General features: G+C 35.9%; 3 protein-coding genes and 1 pseudogene across 4 annotated transcripts; 1 reads left to right on the forward strand and 3 right to left on the reverse strand.

Moving 5' to 3' along the window:
* Positions 1–6,949: 6,949 nt before the first annotated feature.
* LOC120114114 lies at positions 6,950–8,778 on the reverse strand (annotated as a pseudogene).
* Positions 8,779–11,373: 2,595 nt separating this feature from the next.
* On the forward strand, positions 11,374–13,808 carry LOC120114149 (multiple organellar RNA editing factor 8, chloroplastic/mitochondrial-like). The gene is made up of 4 exons (XM_039135142.1): positions 11,374–11,902; positions 12,666–12,763; positions 12,862–12,927; positions 13,016–13,808. Exons 1-4 carry the CDS (start codon positions 11,475–11,477, stop codon positions 13,645–13,647), a joined length of 1,224 nt encoding a protein of 407 aa, XP_038991073.1. The 5' UTR covers positions 11,374–11,474; the 3' UTR covers positions 13,648–13,808.
* A 2,776-nt stretch (positions 13,809–16,584) lies between these two features.
* LOC120114187 lies at positions 16,585–19,246 on the reverse strand. 2 transcript variants are annotated; one of them, XM_039135175.1, is made up of 5 exons: positions 18,876–19,032; positions 18,364–18,737; positions 17,982–18,221; positions 17,812–17,859; positions 16,585–17,718 (listed from the first exon to the last, which is right to left on the reverse strand). In XM_039135175.1, the coding sequence occupies exons 2-5, from the start codon at positions 18,673–18,675 to the stop codon at positions 17,017–17,019; spliced, it is 1,302 nt and encodes a 433-aa protein (XP_038991106.1). In that variant the 5' UTR covers positions 18,676–18,737; positions 18,876–19,032; the 3' UTR covers positions 16,585–17,016. The 2 variants fall into 2 exon arrangements, with proteins under 2 accessions (XP_038991106.1, XP_038991105.1); XM_039135174.1 differs by lacking the exon at positions 18,876–19,032 and adding an exon at positions 19,127–19,246 and having other exon boundaries at positions 16,586–17,718.
* An 894-nt stretch (positions 19,247–20,140) lies between these two features.
* Positions 20,141–22,702, reverse strand: LOC120114150 (malate dehydrogenase, mitochondrial-like). Its single transcript, XM_039135143.1, has 7 exons — positions 22,428–22,702; positions 21,792–21,948; positions 21,285–21,453; positions 20,998–21,059; positions 20,744–20,865; positions 20,509–20,626; positions 20,141–20,309 (listed from the first exon to the last, which is right to left on the reverse strand). The coding sequence occupies exons 1-7, from the start codon at positions 22,661–22,663 to the stop codon at positions 20,169–20,171; spliced, it is 1,005 nt and encodes a 334-aa protein (XP_038991074.1). The 5' UTR covers positions 22,664–22,702; the 3' UTR covers positions 20,141–20,168.
* Positions 22,703–23,202: the final 500 nt, after the last annotated feature.

A 23,202-nucleotide genomic window follows, 5' to 3' on the forward strand; every position in this document is an offset into this window, starting at 1 on the left:
ACGAGCGTCTCTATTTCCTTTAACAGTGACCAACAATTCCTTGTTGAATGTCCAGATACTCCCAAGTGAAAATTACATAAGCTATTTTGATCATATCAATGGGCATAAGGCTTTGGTGACACCTTCACCGATCTTGGTGAAATATATTGACCTTTAACCAAATGAGGGTACAGGTCTGAGATAGATTCTTGAAAAACCTTCAGAGTTTTTCTCGCTCGTGAGGCTATCACTTTCTTTGATCGTTCTGAACGAATGAATGCTCTCATGTTATCGAGGGGGTTCTGAATGCTCATTTCAGCTATAACTGGGGTAATATTAACCAGATTTCTTAAGTTGTCCTTTGCCTTACTGGTTTTCAGAAAATCTGATACATGTATCTGAGGTGTCTTCTGGGTTATATCTGCCTCATTCTTTTTTAGACCTATGGGCCAATCTCGAATTACATCCTTGGGAGCCTTTTGATTTATTTTCCCATTTTCTTGTGTCCGATATTCTTCGTAGGATTTGGTTACATTAGTTTTTGTTGCAACAATGGTTTCTGAACATTGAACCTTAACCCCTTCTTTTATCTTGCATTTTTGAATTGCTTGCTCTAAAGGGTCTTGGAAATTTCCCTTAAGGTTACCAGGAACCTTAGCAAAACAATTTGGAATTCCAGCCTGATTTATCCAAGGAACTTCCTTATAGGTCCAATTCTCATTTGGATGCCACTGTGATTGATCAAGTTGTGGAGTAATTGATCTGGCTGAGAGCATTTTTGGATGCAACTTTTCACTCGAACAGTGGAAGGGAGGAAATTGAAATCCCTGCACATTATTTTTCTTCTTGATCACTCTATAAGGTTTGGCACCATGTTTAACTGAATAAGACCTCATTGTATTAACCCCAGCTTCTTTCTTGACTTTAGTATTGTCAGAGCCTTTTATCTTGCCATTCTTGATAGCCATTTCGATGATTTCTCCACTTATGATGATGTCAGAGAAATTATTAGGGACAACCCCTATCATGTGATTAACATAAGGAAATTTTAATGTGCTGATGAACAAAGTAGTGAACTCTTTTTCAGTCAATGGTGGATGTACTTGAGAAGCAACGTCTTTCCATCGTTGTGAATATTGTCGAAAGCTTTCATTGCACTTTATATTCATGCTTTGCAACATTGTTCGATCAGGGGCCTTATCAGTCATGTGCTTGTATTGACCCAAAAAAGCTTGAGCTAAATCCCTCCAAGAACGTATTTGAGTACGTTTTAGCTGATTATACCATCTGGATGCATACCCAGATAAGCTGTCTTGGAAACAGTGGATCAACAACTTTTCATTCTCTATATAGCCAGTCATACGACGACAATACATAGTGATATGATATGAATGGCATGTGGTCCCATTATACTTCTCAAAATCTGGAACCTTGAACTTTGGTGGAATAACTAGGCCAGGGACCAAACTTAGTTCTTTGGCATCAAACTCATAAAATGACTCAACTGTCTCTATAGATTTTATCACCTATTCTATATTTTCCAGTCGTTGAGTGAATTTTTCCTTCTCAACCGATTTGTTTAGGTCAAGGACCTTATTACAAAATTCATCAGGCTTCAACTCAGAAGTAGTAGGACAATCAGTGGGGAATGATGCTCCAGCTTGATATGGTGAGTTCTTAACAGCAAAGTAAATCGGTGATTGAATTTCCTGGGGTACAGAGGTGAACTCAGGAATATGAACAGGTGTAATACCCAAAGGATTTGTGGAGTTTTCAACAAGACTCTTTCTAGCAGTCAAATGTTTATCAATCATTTCTTTCATATTGTTCAGTAGATCGATCTGAGAATTAGCTTCGATTTGTGCCAACTTGCTCCTCAATTCCTCTTGTATTTCTTTCTGCTTTATCTCAAATTTGGCTAGCCTATCTTCAGTTTCTTTAGACATTTTTCTTGTGTCGTGCTGAGCGTTCTTGCTTCAAGGAAAAACCAAGATCACTTCGTTTGAAATCCTTATTTTAATGAATGAATGTTTTAATGTATTAAAAAATGCAAAGATGCCAAATGCAAATGTAAATATGTGAATGTAATAATAAGAATACAAATCGTGCAATACAAAAGCAAACATAACAGTATAAATGCAAAATGAAAAATGCAAGGATGTAAAATGCAAATGTATGCATGAAAAGGTGTTACTCAAGAGTGATCATCTTAGAACAGATTTCATTGAACAAAAAAGTTTCGGTACATCAAACAAAACTTTACATATAGGGATATATTTTATTCCTAATTTCTCCAAAGCCAAATTAGTTTATCAGCTTAAGGGACATATTGTTTGTCTGGACTGCAACTTCTTCCATGACATTCTCCTTCATCTTTTGTGTCACTTCTCGGAGATGCTCATTTTCCCTTGTAAGAGAACTTTTCTGTCTAAGAAGTTCTTGAACAAGATCTTCATATATGTTGCAGCTCTTTTTCAGCTTGGTGACCCCTGTTATCCATTCTTCTGGGGTATTTCCTAGGCCAGCATTTTGAAAGGCTTGACTGATCTTCTGAAAATCTTCATGCATGGTTTTCATTTCTGTGCTCAATTTCTTGTTTTGGTCGTTCAAGTCCTTCAAATAATATGCTTGAGCTTCATAAAAATCTCCACTACTCTGAATGCCCTGACTGATGCTCTTACCATAGATTGCTTTTGGTATCAATCTGGTAGGATCTTTGTCTAATACTTTTGGTATTAATATAACCGGTTCTCTATGTACAAAACTTCCCTCGATCCTCGTAGTTTCTTCAGGATGTCTTTCTTTGGCCGCATCATATTTTGTTTGATCATAAAACTTTTTGTCCATTTACGATTTCTTTCCAATATGATGAACAGTCTTTTAAGTCAACACCTTTTGGTTATGCCATGATCATGTAATGCAAACAAAAGAAATCAATATGAACGGATTAGAGCAATGTAATATACATGAAAAAAAATGAAAAAAAAATAGAATAGTTAGTACCAACTAAAAAAAACTATATATCAATGTATAAATCTTAACCTCATGCTTTCTAGTTCCATGCTTTGTTTGGAAAATTTAACTTAACCGCACGATTTCTAGTTCACATGCATTTATTCAGGAAAAAGAAAAGGAAATAAAATAAATTAAAAGCTAGAGCTTATTTCTCCTTTGTGTATACCTACTGACAAAATTTCGGCATAGTTTCAGATCGGGAGAGTTTCTAGGGTTTATTATATGCAGGTTTTCAGTTCTAGGAGTATAGGTACTCGAACTGTCCTTGTTGATGCCCCCTTGGGCTATCAAACCCTCGATCATAGTCCATTACAGACTTAAACGGATCGAGTTCAATTCGAGGGGATACATTTCTCTATGACTAACACGGAGAATAAATTCTCACGAAGACATAGAGCATATGAACCCCAAAAGTTACTTGCTAGGTCTAACACGGAGAATAAATTCTCACGAAGACGTCGCTTTCACTCCCACTTAAAAGGGACAAACTCAATTATAGAGCTTTATGTTATGCAAGTGTTGTGTGTGAGAAGAAATGTTAAAACCTCTAACAAACAAATAAAATAATTAATTCTTGAATATAATAAATAAATAAAATAAAAAAAAATAATATATAAAAAAATAATAAGTAATAAAAAATTTGAAAGAAAAGAATTAAAAATTAAATATATGAATTTTTAATTTCTAACTGATAGAGACAATTTACAATTGATTTTAAAGTTTGACTAAATCCACAGTGGAGTCGCCAAGCTGTCGTAACTGGTTTTCGTCCGAGCACGAAATATTTATTTGGCGGGAAAAGTGATGTGAATAAATGGTTTTGAAAATAATTTGGGAGTTGCCATCGGCCTTTTGGGTCAGGTAGGTCGAATACCTAAAAAATATCTTTTAAAAGAGTTTTTAAGAAAACATCAATTAAAAGATAAACTGATCTGCGTTTTAACCAAAAATTCGTTCTTTTTAATAATAAAAAGGGATTCGTGGTCGGTTACGTTTAGGGAATGATTAGCACCCCTACAACGCCCAAAATTGGTACTTTTTAATTATAAATTGTCTCTATTATTAGAAATTTAAAAATTCAAAATATATTTAATTTATAATCCTATTATTTCAAAATTATGATTATGAAGAAATATATTAATTTAAATATATTTATAAATAAAATATTTATTTATTTAGAAATATCAGAAAAGGACTTCTAGGTGCTTTAAGACAGTTCTTTTCTTAATATTAAAAAATAAATAAATATTAAAATAACATCTTTCTAAAAATAATTAAATAAATTAATATATATATATATAATTTATAAAAATATGATATTTATTTATTTAAGAATATCAGAAAAGGACTTCTAGGTGCTTTAAGACAGCCCATTTCTTAATATTAAAAAATAAATAAATATTAAAATATGATTATTTTTCTTAAAAGTAATTTATATAAAATTAAAATTTTAAATAGGATTTTTATTTAATATATATATAAAATATAAAAATAAGCAAATATATATTATTTATTTATTATATATATTTATATGATACATAATAATAATCAATAATAATTAAATATATAAACATATAAAAATAAATAATGACTAAAATAAAATTATATTAGTAAAATATAAACGGTAATAAAACTTGTAAAATAAATGAAAGTATTAAAATTAAGGACTAAATTATAACATATTAAAACTAAAAGCTCTAATTTAAAATATTATAAAAACTAAGTATTAACAATATGATTTATCTTATATTAATTATTCGGGATTGAATTAAAAATTAATAAAGTTACAGGGGCTAAATATATTATTTACCCTAAATTACATAATTACGGGAAATGACTAAAATATAATAAAATAAAATTCAGGAACAAAATTAAAATGCTCGAAAACTTAATTTAGTGACTAAAATATAAGTCTATAAAATCAGGAGGATAATGCGTATGGTTTTCCCATGCGGGAAATTACACAGAGGCCCTCATCAAAACTACGTCGTTTTGGTAAGGGTATAAATAGGCCAAAATAGGCCTAAATTATCATTTCTCTCCATTTGCTTCTCTCTCTTAGAGAGAGAAGTCTAGAGCTCCCTCACCGGAGGAATACCGGTGATCGGCCGGTCACCGTCGCCGGCCACCGTGGACGGTGGCCGGAATTTTATAAAATTACCCAAAAAATCCTCTTTTATTTCTAAATCCGATTTCGGCTTCCTCTTGTTCTAAAAAAACCCCAAACTCCGTAGATCTAAATTTGTACCTTCGGTTTTTTTTGGTGGTTTTCCGGTGATTTGGATGCTCCGACGAAGGTAAGTTGCTCGGTATCTTCACTCTATTTTATTATTTTTTTTCTGTTTGATTGCTCTGTCCCCTCCTTTGCTTCATTGATAGAGGCTTTTTATAGGCTTTTTCGTACACCCTTTGGACCGGTTAAAGGAGGATAATCCGGTGAGTCACTGACCAAAGGAGGTGATGGAAGCCACTGGAACTGGGACGTGGAGGGGCTGCTGTCCCGGCTTGCTGGAGGCTGTTTGTAGCTGCAACGTGGAGGGGCAGCTGCAGCTGCTGGAAATTGCTGGAAATGCAACGTGAAGCTGCTGGAATGGAGAGGTAAAAATGGTGATTACAACTTCGTCAAGCATCTACCGGACTACGAAGAGTTCGGACGATAACTTTTCCGGTCCATGATGCTTCCTGCAAAGTTCAGGAGAACTTTGGGTACTATATGTTCGAAAACATGTTCGAGATAAACGTCTTAGCTCTAGTGATAAAATTATATTTCGAGTTGAACAAAGTGGTGCAAATGGTGCCCTGACATACACCATTGCATCCCTAGCATGCATTACAAAAACAAAATTTAATCAAATAGCAAAGTTTGATGCGAAATGTGGGAAATTTCAATCACTTTTTGTAGCAGAGTACATTTTACAGTAGGCAATGGAACATTGTGAATTTAATTCTCGTGTTAACCTTTAAAAATGGTAAAAAGAATGGTAATGTAAAACTGTATCAGCTACTCACATCGTCGTGTTAACCTTCCGTAGAAGAGAAAAATGGCAGCAATATCAACTTAGCAGAGTAAGCAGTTCCCTGATACACCTCGTCGACATCGGAAAATTTTGTTTCAATTTAGAACAAGGGAAGCTATTTATCGTCTGATGGCAAAATCGAACTATTTGAGCAGATTTCTTGTTGATGGAGTTCCAATAGCTGTTCTTCCGGATTACATTGTCCTACGAAACAAGAGTAACTTTAGAACACAACTTATATATAGCTTCCGACGCCATTGTTCTACGGTGCAACCATTTCCAGCTTAAAGGATTCGAAAATTTCCATCAATGATGATCAAGTAGGTCCATATCATCTACAATCTTGTATATCCGTGGATCAGCCGGTGTACCCCGCTATATGACCGACAGAAACTTCCTACGTAAAATTTCGAGATAGAAGCGTTTATACCACACAAACTCACAAATCCATAATATTAGATGATATTACATTCTAAAAACTTTATAGGAGTATTAAAAATAATATTCCATTCTATAAATCAAACACATCTATAATGTCTGAACCCTCCTCAAATAATAGCAAAAATTTTAAAATACTACTAAATACCTCAAATAACATTAAGGTTATTAGTTTTGAACAATGTATAGTCTCCTGAAAATGGGAAATGTCAGGAAACAATGAATTCAATGACCAACTTGTATATATATATATGGATAGATTCAGTTATGCTATGTAAAACTCAAAGAGTTTTACACTTTTTTAGGACTATTGGATGAGAGAAATTAAAGGTCGATATTAATAGTAAAAAATGAGAAGATATTCACTGGAAAAAAAATAAAAAGTTTAATTTTGGTCTTTAATTTCTCTCAATCCAATGGTACTAAAAGGGTATAAAACTAAAAGAGTTTTACAACAATAATAATGAAAAAAGAAAAAGAAAATAAAGATATTTATATATCTAGTTTCTTGCTCTGTAACATCTATACCACAAAATCAATAAACAAAGCACTCTGTACCCAACAATGAAGCCCAACATCACAGCCAAATTGGTCCATTTCTGTGAATCTTTGAGGTCTTGTTGGCTCAGGAACCAACTCCCAAACAAACTACATTCACCATTCTCAACTTCAATGCACTTCTTCTCCCCTTGTTCCCCTCCAAATTCATTGACCATGAAGCACTCAAATGGGTACTTAAACAAGCTCAAATAGTGCATGAAAACCCAGTAATCGGGGATCTTGTCTTTGGCTATAAAATACCCGGAAAACAGGAAGAAAGACCCCATTAAACCAGCAATCACAGAGTTCCCAATGATGAAGTTGGGCACCAGTGCACTGAAACACGCCACGAATGAATTGGACATCAAAAGAACCATCCAGACCACCAGGGAGAAGTAAAGGAACCCGTCGACGGAGTCTCGACGCAGGAAGACGAGCCATAGACCGGCAAAGTGAAGAGGAGCCCGACCAGTAAAAGAAATGGAAGGAAAACGATGGTGTTGGCTAAGACGTAGGAGGAAACTCTGTAGGCTCCTCTTGATGTCTCTCGCATTAGGATTCTTCGTTCTTGTAAGAAAATTGGTAGTCCCTCGGTGGTGGAAGATAGTAGGAAAGTGAGCGTGAAGGCGAAGAAGCCGGTCTGAGTTTGTAAAGCGTTGGTTCCTTTATCGTTTTCGACGTTGAAGTATATGGTTCCGAGTACAAATCCGGCTACCAAGGCTTGTATAACTCTTGTTGCGAAGAGTTGCTTGGTTCTGAAGATGTTGCTGCAGAATCTTTGGCCTAATATCAGGACTTCGTCGAATCGGGAATTGGGGTAAACGATAAGCCTTCGTTCGAGAACGATCAGGCTCCTTATTCGAATGACTACATGGTTTATGTTGATTAGTGTGCCTGGATTCAATACGGTTAGAGTTTCAACGACATCGATGGCGAATTCGAGGACGTTTACATGCCGAGGGATTCAGTGCTCGGCTAACTTTAGTCGGCCTTCGAGAAGATTGAGCTCTCCGTTATGAACAACGAATCCATTCGAAAGCAACACGATGCGATCGAACAGCTCGAGGATCCGGAAACCAGGTTGGTGTATGGTTAAAACTATAGTCTTACCTTGATTGAGTGCCATGGATTTCAGTAGTGTCACGGCATGAAGAGCCGACGCCGAATCCAATCCCGAAGTTGGTTCATCGATCAAGATAACCACAGGGTCGTGAACCAAATCGACTCCGATCGATACTCGCCACCTTTCACCACCCGATATACCATTGCTCGATCCGTAACCGATTCTCGAACCGGCCACATGCTCCAATCCAAGCTCCTTTAACAGCCCTTTCACTCTAGAACCAGCTTCCTTCCTCCCTCCTGGTAGCCTCAAAAGCGCACTATACATGAGCGTTTCTTCGACCGTAAGCAGTGGAAACAACGCATCGTCTTGCGTGACGTATCCCGAAACTCGCCGGAAATGTTTGACGTCGATAGGCTTGCCGTTGACGAGAACTTCCCCTGATGACACTTCACAAGGCGGTATCTTCCCGGCAAGAATCTCTAGCAACGTAGTTTTGCCTGCGCCACTCAGTCCGGCTATCGCTGTAATCTGTCCGGGCCTAGCTTCACAATCCACACCCTTCAAGATGAACTTCGCAGGTCTATATCGATTCCGACCACCGCAGAAAATCCACCGGAAGTAGTCTTCAAATGGGGTGCTCAACTTGAAAGACAAATTTCTAGTCTCTAATCTATATGGAGGTTTCCGGCCACCGGGAACCGATGACTTCACGAGCAATTCCATTTGGGAGAAGGAAAGGTGAAACTTGAGAGGGAAACTGGGATGCCTTAAGTTATGTGAAGAAAGAACATAAAAGGAGATCCTCGGTAGTTTATTTATTAATGTGAAAATGAAGGTACCAAATTGAGAAAATAAATATCATCCAAGGACTATATAGTGAATAAAGCCAAAATTAAACAAGTCATTGGCTAATGTTGAAAAGGTTTTTGTGTTTTCAGGTGAGCTAATATTGACTGGTAAAGGGGTTAATGTTGGTTGCCTTACCTATCTTCCCCACTTTGACAGCTGAAAATAAGGTAGTTGGGGGGAAGCTAAACTCATTGGTTAAGGTAAGGTACCCTTGTAAATTCCCAATTAGGGTAATGTCATAATGGACCAACATAATTAATCCCAAGTTGGGTCATCGGATTTTAGCTTAATCAATCAAATTATTAGTCCCAATTAGAATTTGAACCATGAAATTAGGGCTCGCTATGTTCATGAAACGTTTCCTAGCTGTCTTTTCATAGTTTATGACTTGAAAGAAATAGATTCTTAACTATTTTGGTTTTGAAATCCTACTCTATTTTTTTATAAGGTAATATATATTTAAAGATATCTCTTAATCATTTGACATTGAACATTAAGACCTCTGATATTTTTAATGCTTGAATCCGGGACATCAAGAAATAATAAAAATTTATTTACCATCGAAGTCGCTCGTGGTAGGTTTAAGTGCCACAAAGATCTTAACTTGTAAATATATATATATATATATATATGTGTGTGTGTGTGTGGAAGAGATAATTAGAGTAAACTACACATTTAGTATTTAAACTATCATTTTTAGTTTATTTTAGTATCTAAACTTTTAATTTTTTTAAAATCATACCTAACTTTTCATTTCATTTTAGTACCTTACCATTAAAAATTTAATGCATTTAGTACATAAACTATCAGTTTTGACCCGTTTTAGTACCTAAACTTTCAAAAAAAATCAAAACTTAATGTTAAATTTTGAATGAGAGTACTAAAATGAAACAAAAACTAAAGTTTTTAACGACGAAATACTAAAATGAAACAAGAACTTTAGGTATAATTTTGAATTTTTTTAAAGTTTAGGTACTAAAATGGACCAAAGCTGATAGTTTAGCTAGTAAACGTGTAATTTACCTAATTATTTATTATTTTATAAGATAAACTATACGTTTAGTACCCAACTATCACTTTTGTTCCGTTTTGGTCACTAATTTTTTTCTTCCAAAATCATACCAAATGTTATGTTTTCTCAATTAAAAAATAAAAATTATTAATCGATCTTCGATCAAAATTATCTCGGTTGACAACACACCCACAAACGCAATTGTTTGAACCTAGAACCTCAAAGGAAAAAAACTACCTTTAATCTCTGAAATCACTAGATGGGTTTATTTATTAAACAATCTTTAAATGAATATAAACAATATTGTTCATGAATACAAATTAATTGATTATACTTTATTCCTATTTCGTTCACTAATACAAGGATGTCAAAAAATTGTATATATTTAATTTGATAAAAACATGGAAATTAGCAACAATTCAAGTACTTACGAAACGTTCAAATAACACTTTGATACTTCAATTTTTTTTTTCGTTTTAATATTTAAACTATACTTTTATCTTAACCTTGAGATCGTGTGATCGAGTCTCATGGAGGGCATTTCATAATTTGGAGGTCTCCTACGGAAGTTGCCTAGTGTTGGGAGCAGCCTACTATCTTACCCCCCTTACCCCATTATATATGGGAACAATGGACAACCATTTTTTAAAAATATAAGGGTGAAGTACTCATATGATCCCCGACTATAGGATACCATTTTATTAGGTCCCTTGACTATTAAAAATTACAAAATGACCATCTGAGTATTGAGAGTTGCTTTGTTGAGTCCCTCAATCATTAAAAGTTACAAAATGACTTTGAAGCAAAAATTAAAACTTGACTAATCAAGATTCAAGCGTGATCCCATGAAATTTATTATTATTTATCTTAAAAAATTTATGTCAATTGTAGTTTAATTTAAGGGTAAAGTAAACAAATGGTCCCTTGATGATAGGGAGTTGCTTCGTTAAGCCCCTTACTATTAGAAGTTACAAAATGATCCCCTGAATATAAGATGTTACTTTGTTGAGTCCCTGACAATTAAAAGTTACAAAATGGTCATCTGACTATTCATTACGTTCCAAATTCATCCTCTTTTGTTAAAAAAATTAACATCAATCTGAGTTGGATATTAATATATTGTATGAGATATGATAAAAATTTGATCCTAAAATATCAAAAGACTATCATATATTAGACAACGTATTAATATTCAGCTTAGACTATCGTTAACTTTTTAACGAAAAAAGACAAATTTGGAATATAATGAATAGTCATGTGATCATTTTGTAATTTTTAATAGTCAAATGACTCAATAAAACAACATCCTATAATCAATAGATTATTTTATGACTTTTAATAGTCGAGAGACTCAACAAATTAGTGTCATATAGTTGGGGGACCATATGTGTAATTTATCCTAGAATATTTATAATGGCAATTTTACCTAAAACCCCAAAGGTTATAAGAAAATTTCCGTTTTCTCCTCCGTTAATCGTCCATAAAGAAACCTTTCCAAAACCTTTGTCATCTTATCGTTCTGTTCCTCGCACTCTCGGTCATATCTGAGCCTCCAAAAATGGCGACGCAAACCCTCTGTCGCGCTCTCCTCTCAAAGCCCAAACCCATTTCTTCTTTCCTCTTCCCTTCGTGCCGCTCTTTCTCCTCTTCCTCCACTGCTGCCGCTTCCTTCACCAAAACTCTTATCGCCCCATCGCCACCCGCTTCCCTCTCCTTCCTTCGTCGCATCCGTGCCCCGCCTTTCTACTCGCCACTCCTTCGCGATTCACTTTTCCCATCCTTCAAATCGTTCTCCACTCACGCATCCAGGTCCTCCCTCAATGACCCCAACCCTAACTACTCGAACAGGCCCCCAAAAGAAACGATTTTGCTCGACGGATGTGATTTTGAGCATTGGCTCGTTGTGATGGAGCCGCCTAAAGAGGATGCCACTCGGGATGACATTATTGATTCCTATATCAAAACTCTAGCTCAAGTAGTGGGCAGGTATCTTTTTTGGCCTATTTTTGTTTACTTATATTGGGTTCCTCTTTCATTGTTTACTTTTTATCAAGCCGAGTGATTTAATGTTTGTAATTGCATCGAATAACAATTTTTTTTCAGGAATGACTGATTTTATGTTGATATGGTATTGAACAATTCGTTTTAATTTGTTCTTTTTTAATCAATTCTAGCCTTTATTAGATCAAATATGGTTTGATTGTTATGTTTCACGTTATCTTTTCCATGTCAAGTATGAATCTACTGTGAGCGTGCGACTAAAGGCCGTATCTTTGATGTCAATCATGGTTTATTGATTTGTTATTGTTTCATCTTTTGAAAAGATTCGAAAAAGAGAGAAATAACTTGTCGAATTCAATTTTTTTGCAGCTTCTTGTTCGGTTAATTCATAAGTTGTGTTGGTATAGTTTTGATGATTTCTCCTAATAAATGAAGATGTAATGTTAGCACAATAGGAATAATGATATAAATCGGATTGAAGAATGTCTACGCATCGACTATTGGTTTTGAAATATGTAATGCTTATTACAAGGGATTCTAGGTCTGAATTGTATGCATGCAGCATGTTATATTACAAATAGTAGCAAAAGCTCCGTTGATTGACATGATGATTGTATCTTGTATCATTTAATCGTCGGGATTTCAGTATTTTTGAGAATTTTGTTCTATAGATGCTTGTTTTCTTTTACTCCAGTTAAAGGAGGTCATATTCTATTTCCTGTTCTTTTCCTTTGCGTTGTGTATTCAGCGAGGACGAAGCAAGGATGAAAATTTATTCGGTTTCTACCAGACACTATTATGCATTTGGAGCTCTTGTGTCCGAAGAGCTTTCTTACAAGATCAAAGGTGCGTGCCTCTTACCTAATTTTTTGTCAAGACAATGCTGTTTTTAAGAGAAGTTGTTTTTTACGGAGTTTCTTATAAATTCTTATTTGTTCGCCCAGAACTTCCTGGAGTTCGATGGGTTCTTCCAGATTCTTACCTAGATGTGAAGAATAAGGATTATGGAGGTGAATATTAAGTTTTTATCTCGAGTATTCCTTCTCTGAGTGATTTTTTGTTTTATTGTATTAATACTTGGAATAAGTTGTTTTTCAGGAGAACCTTTTATCAATGGGCAAGCTGTGCCTTATGATCCAAAGTATCATGAGGAATGGGTGAGGAACAATGCTCGAGCGAACGAAAGAAATAGGCGAAATGATCGACCTCGGAATTATGATAGATCAAGAAATTACGAGAGGAGAAGGGAGAATATGCAGCAGCAGCCCAATAGGGAGATGGCTCCTCCGAACCAGGGCATGCAATATGCAGCAGGTGGAATGCCACCACCAAACAACATGGGAAGAATGCCACCCAACAACAACATGGGAAGGATGCCACCCAACAACAACATGGGAGGGATGCCACCCAACAACAACATGGGAGGGATGCCACCCAACAACAACATGGGAGGGATGCCACCCAACAACAACATGGGAAGGATGCCACCACCAAACAACATGGGAGGGATGCCACCAAACAACATGGGGAATATGGGGAATGCACCACCAAATCAAGGATGGTCCGGTAATGCTCAGAATTTCCAAAACCGTCCTAATTATGGAAATGCTCCCGGGAATAATCAGAATTTTCAAAATGGCCCTAACTATGGAAGTAATCCCAATGCTCAGTACCAGGACAACTATCCTCCAAACGTTGGTGGAGGAAACAATCCTGATAGGAACTATTGATCCTAGTTCTTTGTCCTAGATGAATTCTGAGACTATTTTAGTTTTTAGGTAATGCTGTAAATAAAGAAAAAATGCCTAGACATGGTTATTGGCTACTATAGAATTGCTGTACGCTTGTTGATGATTATGATATTTTGATGTCACATGAACTTTTGTGTGTTTACCAACTGATTTCTCCCGGTTTCATTGCGTACAAGTTATAGTGGGAATTTGATTTCGATGAAGTGATTATTTTTAGTTTTTTTTGGCTTAATATTAATATAAGTGCCCAAACTATATCGTTTTTCCGAATAGGTGTCTAAATTAATTTTCGTCTCATCCAAGTGCTTAATGTTATAAATGTTATCTATTTAGGTGTCTGGGTCGGTAACGTTACAATTTGATAATTTTAAAAATTTTATTTAAAATTTAAAAAATTTAAAAATATTTTTTTTGAAAAATAGAAAACTCATTTTGAAATAAAACCAAAATTTTGAAAGCTTTCATTTCAACTCTTAAGCTCACGCCGGACGTCGCTTTTTGCCTTCGAAGAAGGTCCGCCCGACCTCCCCTCCCCCGGCGACCAAAACCCTAATGAAATCGTGATCGATCGACAGCCTATCGACAACGAATTTAAGTTTTAAACCACTTGAACCCTAGGATTAAAATCGCGATTCCGACGATCAATCGACGAGAAATACGACGGTGTATGAGTAGGATGATGGCAGGGACTACGTCGGTAGCGGTGGTCGAGGTCGAAAAGAGCGAAGACGACGACGAATTAAGGTTAAGATTTGGGATTTTGAGTTTGTTTTATAATATGAGAAAAGTTATTTTTAATATTTTATTTAAAAAATTCAAAATCTCACTAGATTGTGACACATGTCACTTAACGGACACCTAAACGGGTAATGGTTGTAATGTTAGGCACCTGGATGAGACGAAAATTAGTTTAGGCACCTATATGAGTTTTAAGGTATAATTTGAGCACTTATTTTGGTATTAAACCTTTCTTTTGTTCCTTCAGTTATGGTATTTAAAGATAAGGTTAAATTATACATTTAATATCTAAACTATCAGTCCTGGTTTGTTTTTGTACTTAAACTTCTAATTTTTTCAAAAATATATCTAACGTTTAGTTTTTATTTTATTTTAATATCCAGCCGTTAAAAACTTAATGTGTTTAGTACTTAAACTATCAATTTTTGTCTGTTTTAGTATCTAGGCTTTCAATTTTTCTTCAAAATTTAACATCAAGTTTTCAATGGGTACTAAAATGAAACAAAAACAAAAACTATTAGGTATGATTTTGAAAAAAAATTAAAAGTTAGATACTAAAATAGACCAAACTTGATAGTTTATTTACTAAATATATAGTTTACCCTAAAAATAATCATGATTAATTAAACATTTTAACAATTAATAAACATTTCTAATAGGTGGCATTAAATAATTTAAACTTATTCACCGGTGCATTAAAAAAAATATAAGTCCAATAGCAACGAATCTTTTCCCAGCTTAAGCAACCCATACATGGGCCAAAAATTCTTATTTTGACCAGGGACTAAATTAATAATTTTACCATTATTTAGTTTATAATTTTTAGTTTTTAAAGGAATTAAATTAAAAGTTGATCATTTATGAGGGGCCAAAATGAAAATTTCCCATTATCTAAGTTAAATACTATATCTTTCAAAGGGAATAAAATAAAAATTTACCATTTAAGTGATATGCAAAAAATTAAATGCTTTTTCTAATCATAAGCAGTTCAGTTTCATATGAACATCAAAGTGTATGGAGACTGTAAATATATATTTATTAACTTACCATTTGTTAGAAGAATAGTTTTAATAATTTTATATATCAACGGTGACGGAACATGTTACAATATTTCAACCAATGTATATATGCATGCATGCATGCATGCATGTATGTATGTACATGCATACATAGTTTGCTTAGACTTTGCCTCCATTTAAACAGTTACATACATGCATACATAGTTTGCTTAGACTTTGCCTCTATTTAAACAGTTCTCTGGTGTGCCAATTTGGTAGCAAACTTGAAAATTTGCCTAGTGATCATGGGTTACACTGAAGATAAAAACGTCAAAGACAGTGTCACCGTGCCCAATCCAGAAGTCAGAGTCGTTCCGGAGATTCCAGGGCTCGATCCCACTGTCCATGAAGGCTCGACATCGGAAAAGAAGGCTCATAAGAAAAACAGAAGAGAAGTTGGTTTTGTTTTGTTTCTCAAATGTTGAGATTGAAAATGCAGATGACAATAGGAAAGCCTTTTCATTCCTGGAGAACAGTAACAGATCCTGCTTGATCATGTGTTTTTTCCAATTTCGAAGTCGGACCGAAGACGAAAGGATAATTCCGGAGTTAATCATGTGTCATGTTCGTGTATTTTATCGTATTTAAGGTTTTTTATAGTTAAGTTTTATATCATGTTCGTGTTAATTACTATGTTGTAAGAAATTGATTGTCCTAGCATGAGAATCTGAGGTTTGGATGTTTTAAAGATATAGTAAGTGCTTAATCTGTGCTCACTTTGTGTTGTATCAAGACTCTGAAACATACCCGAGCCGATAAACTTGCCATTAAAGTCATCTGCAACATCAAGGTTTATCTTTGCAAGCTCTTGTTTCCCAGAGCTCAAATCATCTACTAATCTCGAGATCTTCGTAACCAGATTCTTCGTCTTTTGACGTTCCATTAGTCCAATGTAAGCGTGAGTGGTTTTCTTTGAATGTTCCTCGACGAAATCCACCTTGAAACCGATACATGAAGCATCCTTGATTACATCCTCCACTTCAATGTTCTATCTTCGGCAACTTCCTTGAGCCGTGGATCATTCATCTGTTATACACAAGCACAAAACACAACGTAGTCCGTCTCGGTAATGCTCGGGTTCATCTTACTTTCCGCGGAGATATCACCGCAAGCATTGATGATTTTCTCTCGAGTAGGGATCACATGTTGTTCCTCTAAAGTAAAAAAAAATTCTTCCCTGCTTGAGCATTGATTTTGCTGAAGGTGCTACAAGCTAAAAAGGAATATGGGACAGAACTTCAGTATTTGAGCCACTACCAACAATGTGTAGGTGGTAGCTTGAGCATCAGTACTTGATAGAGAAACCCTTTGCTCAATGGAGACTTGGAGTTGCATATTATCAAACAGATGCAAAACGCAGAGGTGGTTTCGATGCCGATACAAGATTTAAGGCTTAAAGTGGAAAAAATGACGAGCATTATTTCGACAATTACGAATACAATACAAAGAGATTGTGTTTGAATGAGCGAGATATCAGGTAAAATGGTATGACAGTTTCATGTGATGGTATTTTTCTGCAGTACAAGTATTAAGAACGGCATCTCGTAGAAGACTAAGGAAATAAACCTGTGCTGACAGGTACTCCGGTGAACTTCTCAGTGGCCTCAAAACTCGTCTGATACTTCTCATATATCATAGCACGTTTTTCCTTCCGTTCGATAATTTCAGCCTCTAAAGTTAAGATCTTTGCATACCTGTCTTGGAGCTCTTGGCGCCATGTTAGACCAAAGTAAGCACAAGCAATTTTCTTCAAATGATCCATGGCGAATGTCACATTGAAACCAAGGCGTAAAGCATCCTTGATTACATATCTCCATTGCAGCATTATGCTCTCGGTAACCTGGTCGAGCCGTAGACTTCCCATCTCTCGTATCGTGGCGCAGAACATTATATAGATTATTCCAGAAACACGGGGACTTATTAGACTTTTTGCAGAAATGTCGCCATAGTAATCTTTTATCATCTCGGCAGTCGGAACCAGAGATGATGGAATTCTAAATTTCTCAACTCCTACCAGCTCCTCCTCCTCTAAGCCTGCGAAGTACGAGGGATCTGCATAGCTCGTAACTTCTGCGTCGAGTTCCGTAAGGAACTTATCCAATTTGCTCTTAGCCACCTCAGAGGGACACAAACCACTCTGAGAACTCGTTGGATGCTCGGTAGCAGACACCTTGAAAGCAAATCTTCCATCCCGAGTCATCTCATTCTCAGGAGACAATAGATTTAGTAACTCATCTATTCCCAAACCATCACACTGGAAAAAGAAAGAAATTCTAACATCAGCAAGTCATAGTAATGATTGAAAGGTGTCAAATTCACTTAAAGGAACATGAAAGAATTCCCATACCTCATCGGCAGCTCCTTCGGCGCGGATATCCTCCAAACAATGATGGCTCTGTAAGTAAAAAGAAATAGACCGGCAAATGAGATTAAAATCGATGTTCGCCTTCAAATATTATACGATGATCAGTAAAGACAAGTCAAATGTGGATCATACACTGTAAACACAGTTTCTACCTGGACATAAACATTTTGCTCAACCTGAATTGTTGGTTGGGAAATGTAACTGTCTTGACTCTGCAGAATTTCTTGTGGAAGTTGTCCCTTGCCTTGAAGGTGTCTGTTCTCGAAGCTCGGCTGTCCAGTTTTCTCTTTTAAGTGTGTGTTACCGGAACTCAACCGTCCGATTACCTCTTTTAACCTCTGGACTTCGTCTTGCAAGAATTGGTTCTGGGCAGTCATTTCGTCGAATATAGCCTGCACAAATGAAAGCCAAAGTTTAAACAAAAGAGGAATACAAGCCAAAACCTTATGTCTTGTAGGAAATACGTTTCTTTCATACTAATTCAGCACTTCAGTTGACAATTCTATCCAATCCCTCCACAATCTCCTTCATTACCTTCTTCCGCCGCCTATGTTTGGCATCAATCTGCCTTTTGCGTGCTTTTCTCTCATCTATACTCATTCTAGGTCTCTGACCTCCCGGTCTCGGTTGTTGCGAAGCTTCTACTTCTAGAGAATGGCCTTGTGTTGCTTGAGAACGCGTCATTCCATCAGTCATTTCTGGTTGCAAGTGCCATTGACAAGTATTGTGGGATTGATTATGAATCGACGAATACTCCATCCCTGAGGCTGAATAAGGACCGGTATCTGAATACTCCATCCCTGAGGCTGAATAAGGACCGGTAGATACCGATGTCGTATCGTCCATGTTCAGTGGATGCCGAATTTGGCTTGCAGATTGACCGGTTGCAGCCCGAGATCAAGTAACAACTGCAAAGATATGCACAGGGAATTTCAATAAAAACTTTCAACAGATCAAAAGATCGTTAACAAAGTGAAATTCTCATGTTGCAGATGACTCAGTCTCAACACAAACATAACAAAAAAGGGAAGAAGAAACAACAGAACTTGAACTTAACATCAAGGACCCTCCATGATCCATGGATGCAGATTGATGGATCTGCAACATAATCTAGAGACACCTGGATGACTGCAAAGTAACTTCAATACTTGAAAAAAAGTAATACAATCAAGAGAAGAATCATCTCTCACTATCACTGATAAATCAATAAGGGAAAGAAGAGAACAAAATCAAAAACTTTGTTCTCTGTAAAGTATCAATTTTAAACTAAAACAAGATAGATCCATGCTTTGCTTACCCAGTTGAAGCTTTTAGCTTTAAAGGGATCACTTTCCAAGTAGTTCTTTTCCCAGCTCCATAGCCTCAATCAAGTTTCATTTTAAGTAGCAAGATAACTGGAATATCAGATCTTTTTTTCTTCTTTTTTTTTTGTTTAAATTCAAAGATTAATGGTTAAGGTTTGTTGCTGAACCGTAGGATGATATATCGAGTACAAATGATGTGGACCCTGTTTAGATAATGGCACGTGGTGAAATAGCTGTTTGTGAAATGCCATAGCCGCCGCCACCCTTGCGATATGTTTTTGCATTCGCGCGTTGTCGCTCGGTCGTTGACTGTACTGTTCATTTCCTGTCTTTTTAACTCACCATTTGAGTTCTCATTTCACATTTGCCTGTAATAGAAGTCATTCTCTTTTAACAATAAACGCTCAATCATCACTGATACTAGAATCTATAAATTTTAAGATCAACAACGATTTCTTTAACCATCCGTGCCACATTCTTCAATATTGATCATTGTTAATGGTAATATTTGAATTGTGGTAGCCATTACCAGTGTAAGTCCATAATGTTATGATAAGTGATTGATTTAAGATAGTAGGTACTATTAACGTCTGATCTAAAATCGTGATGACTACTTTATATTGATGGGATGAAGGGCATATCTTATAATAAATTCAACTCTAATAGATCATCTAAACTTATTAGAGATGGTATCGAAGGTTCTTTTCGCCCTCATAATGGATCTATGCAAAATCCAATCTAGAATAGTCGATCATTAGAGCAAATACATATAGCCATTCACCAAAGACATATTCTAGAGGAACAACCAGGGGAAAATCAAATGTGATAATCATATCCCAATTTTATACTGAAAAACCAAAGGTCTTAGAGAAGCACACCCTGTAGCATACCACTGAGGATTATTAGTGGGAGTTTATGGTATGACTAATCGAACACCAAAGCCGACGCTGCTTGCAGCCGGGAAAACAACAGCAGCCAAAGTAACTGCAAAAATTTTCATTGCCCTAATGCAAGAAAATCTCAAATGATTAAAATTTAACTCTTGTTGGCAAAGTTGATTCCTTTCTCTATAGATGCTTTAAGTTCTGGTTTAAGTTTCTCCAACCCTTCCTTCTCGTAGTCAGAGAGAGGACCCAACCCCAAAACTTCCTCCACGCCGTTCTTTCCGAGCCTTACCTGCAAGTCAGAGACGGAAGTTACCGTAATGAGCATAGCTCATGTTCAGGCTGGGGGCAAGTTTAGGCCAAAATCGTACATTCAAAACTTGGTGTTGTCCATCCATAAATATTAACAAAGTGGAGCATAAGTACCACTTGATAGCAAATTCAGGATGGACAAAAACTTAAGAAATGTCGAGGCCTTCTGAATACATCACCTTAGAAGCAAAGAAAGGAAGTTCAGTAACAGTCGATTGGACGAATGAACATTCCACCACATCGGGAACACCATTCAGTCCTTTAAGGCAAGCGTCAGCAAAAAGGGCTCCAGCATAGCTACACAAAGAAACAAGACAACTTAGACTAAGAGCATATGATTCCAGTTTACAACTTCATATACAATTGCAAGGATATCAAAACCTGGAAGTGAAGAAGTTTATGAGTAATACTTACGCCATTGATAATGTTGCCGAACCCTTTCCTGCCTTTGCTTCCACAACTTCAGTGCCTCCATCTTGTGTTCGCTTTGTGAGAGCCTTGATATCATCTTCAGGTAAATTCGCTTTTGGTGTGGCCTAATCAAATTTGAAATGCCACTCAGCAAAGGATATGATTAACAAAAAGCTGAAAGGCGGAGCACAACAATATCGAGCATTTGATACATTTCGATATGAAATAAAATCAGACAAAAGGATATAGGGAAGTACATGGGAAAATAGAGGGAGAATGGTTATTCCAGCATGACCACCAACAACTGGGACGTTAACATCTGCAAGAAATTAGTAAATCAGCAAGTTCCCCTTATAATCCAAAATTTCTAAAACTTCATTTTGGGACCTAGAAACCCTCAGAAAACCCGGGACTCGGTTTTCTGCTTATTTTTTGAAACAAAAAGTTCTCAAGAGAGAGGCTAGGGGAGAGGTGACCCAGTTCCTTCCATCTTTTGTCTATAGAAGTGTATACATAACTTTTATAAGTCAAGAATTCAATAAACCTGCAACGTTTACTTTTGCCTTCCCGGCATAGAAAGTCTTAGCCCTAACCACATCAAGGGTAGTTACACCAAATAATTTTTTCTCGTCGTAAGTCCCTGCCTTCTTGAAAACCTCAGCTGCAATCGGAACAGTTGAATTGACAGGATTGCTGATCATATTAACAAGTGCCTGGACCATAAATCCAGCTCATTAAAAAGTCATGGAAAAGGAAGTCTTATACGATCTCACAATAGAAAGAAACAATTCTTTGGAACTAAGCAATATCGTTCGATCATCAAAATTATCTATTACATTTTAAACAGCAAGGATATAGATATGAATCGAATGATGATCAGTTCACGAAGCACAATTTGTAAATAATAAATCAGTTCTATTTTAGCTTCTCCGATCACTTGTACAGAGATCCCACAGTCATGTAGAAATAGAATCTAAATAAGTCATTCGATGCACTAAGGATCCCGAAAAATGATTTTCCAAAAGAAGAAAAAGGAAGTACAGAAACTCACATTAGGGCAATACTTGGCAATAGCAGCACATAGACCCTTGACGATTCCGGCATTAATGTTGAAAAGATCATCACGGGTCATACCAGGCTTTCTTGGCACACCAGCGGGAATGACGACGACATCGCATCCCTCCAAAGCTTGCCCCAAGTAACCTGAAGCAAAACACAAATTACACAAAATGATTTGCTAAAAGAATATATCAGTTCATGGAGATTGACATCTACAAGATCAGATAAACAACAATGAACAAGCAACAATATCGAAAATCGAAATATCTAAAACCTCGAATCTTTTACAAACAAGAAGAGAAAAGTGATCAAAGCTAAATCAAAAGATGAAAACATAATAGAAATGTCAAATTTGTATGGAACCAAATAGATAAATCATGACACAAATCCCATACAAAAATATCAGATCAACCTATACATTTGCTATATAGACAGATAAGATCACATTTTATAAACAATAAATCTAATAAAATCTAGAGAAAAAACGAAGAAGACGAAACAATATTAAACACAAAAATCAACACAAAACCCATATTAGAAATAAAATAAAATTACGTTCTAACATATAAAAAGAAAATTAAATCTAAATATTTCTAAATCCGAGAAAAAAGATTATTTTTTTAAATGGACCTCAGATCTGGTGTTGACGTGGCAGACATCAGCTGCAACGCCGGGAGTATTAGCGATATCATAGAGAGCCAGTCGAGAAACAAGAGGGTTAAGCTTCATGAGGAGAGCCAAGGGCTGGCCGATCCCTCCGGCAGCGCCCAAGACCGCAACTTTCCGGTCGGGTGCGGATTCTGTGGCATACCCTCGGCGGAGGAGATGCTTACCTCCGGCCGATCGAGCTACGAATCGAAACATTGTTGCAGAGGATTAAAGCCGATGAGTAAGAAAAACAGGGAAAAAAAGTAGTCGTTCAACAGGCTCGAGCAGGAGTAAATGCGTGGGATGCTTTGTATTTATAAGTGAAGTCGAGTGAACTAAACTTCAACTCTTCACTGTTTTACAGTGGCTACTAGCTACTGCCACAAATGGTAAAGTGTCATGTGCCGTAACATTTAATATACGTTTAAGAAAAAGATTTTGTTATTATTTTTTTAATAAAATTGGTAAAAATTTATTATAAACATTATTATTTATATTGATTTTGTTATTATTGAACGTTTTATCGATTTTGTTAACATATATAATAAAATGTTATCAATTTTGTTATTTTTTATCAATTTTGTTATTATTGGACATTTTACCAGAAATATTAAAAAATATAAATGTTTTAAGTAGAAATAATAATACTTTAGATAATTTTTTTTATTAGTTTTGTTAAATATATAATAACAAAATTAATAACGTCTTTCTTTAATCATATATTAAGACCGTCGCCCTGTAAAATGCCAAATGGT

Source organism: Hibiscus syriacus, unplaced genomic scaffold, assembly GCF_006381635.1.
Source record: "Hibiscus syriacus cultivar Baekdansim isolate YM2019G1 unplaced genomic scaffold, ASM638163v2 tig00110220_pilon, whole genome shotgun sequence".
In the NCBI taxonomy this organism is placed as follows: Eukaryota; Viridiplantae; Streptophyta; class Magnoliopsida; order Malvales; family Malvaceae; genus Hibiscus; species Hibiscus syriacus.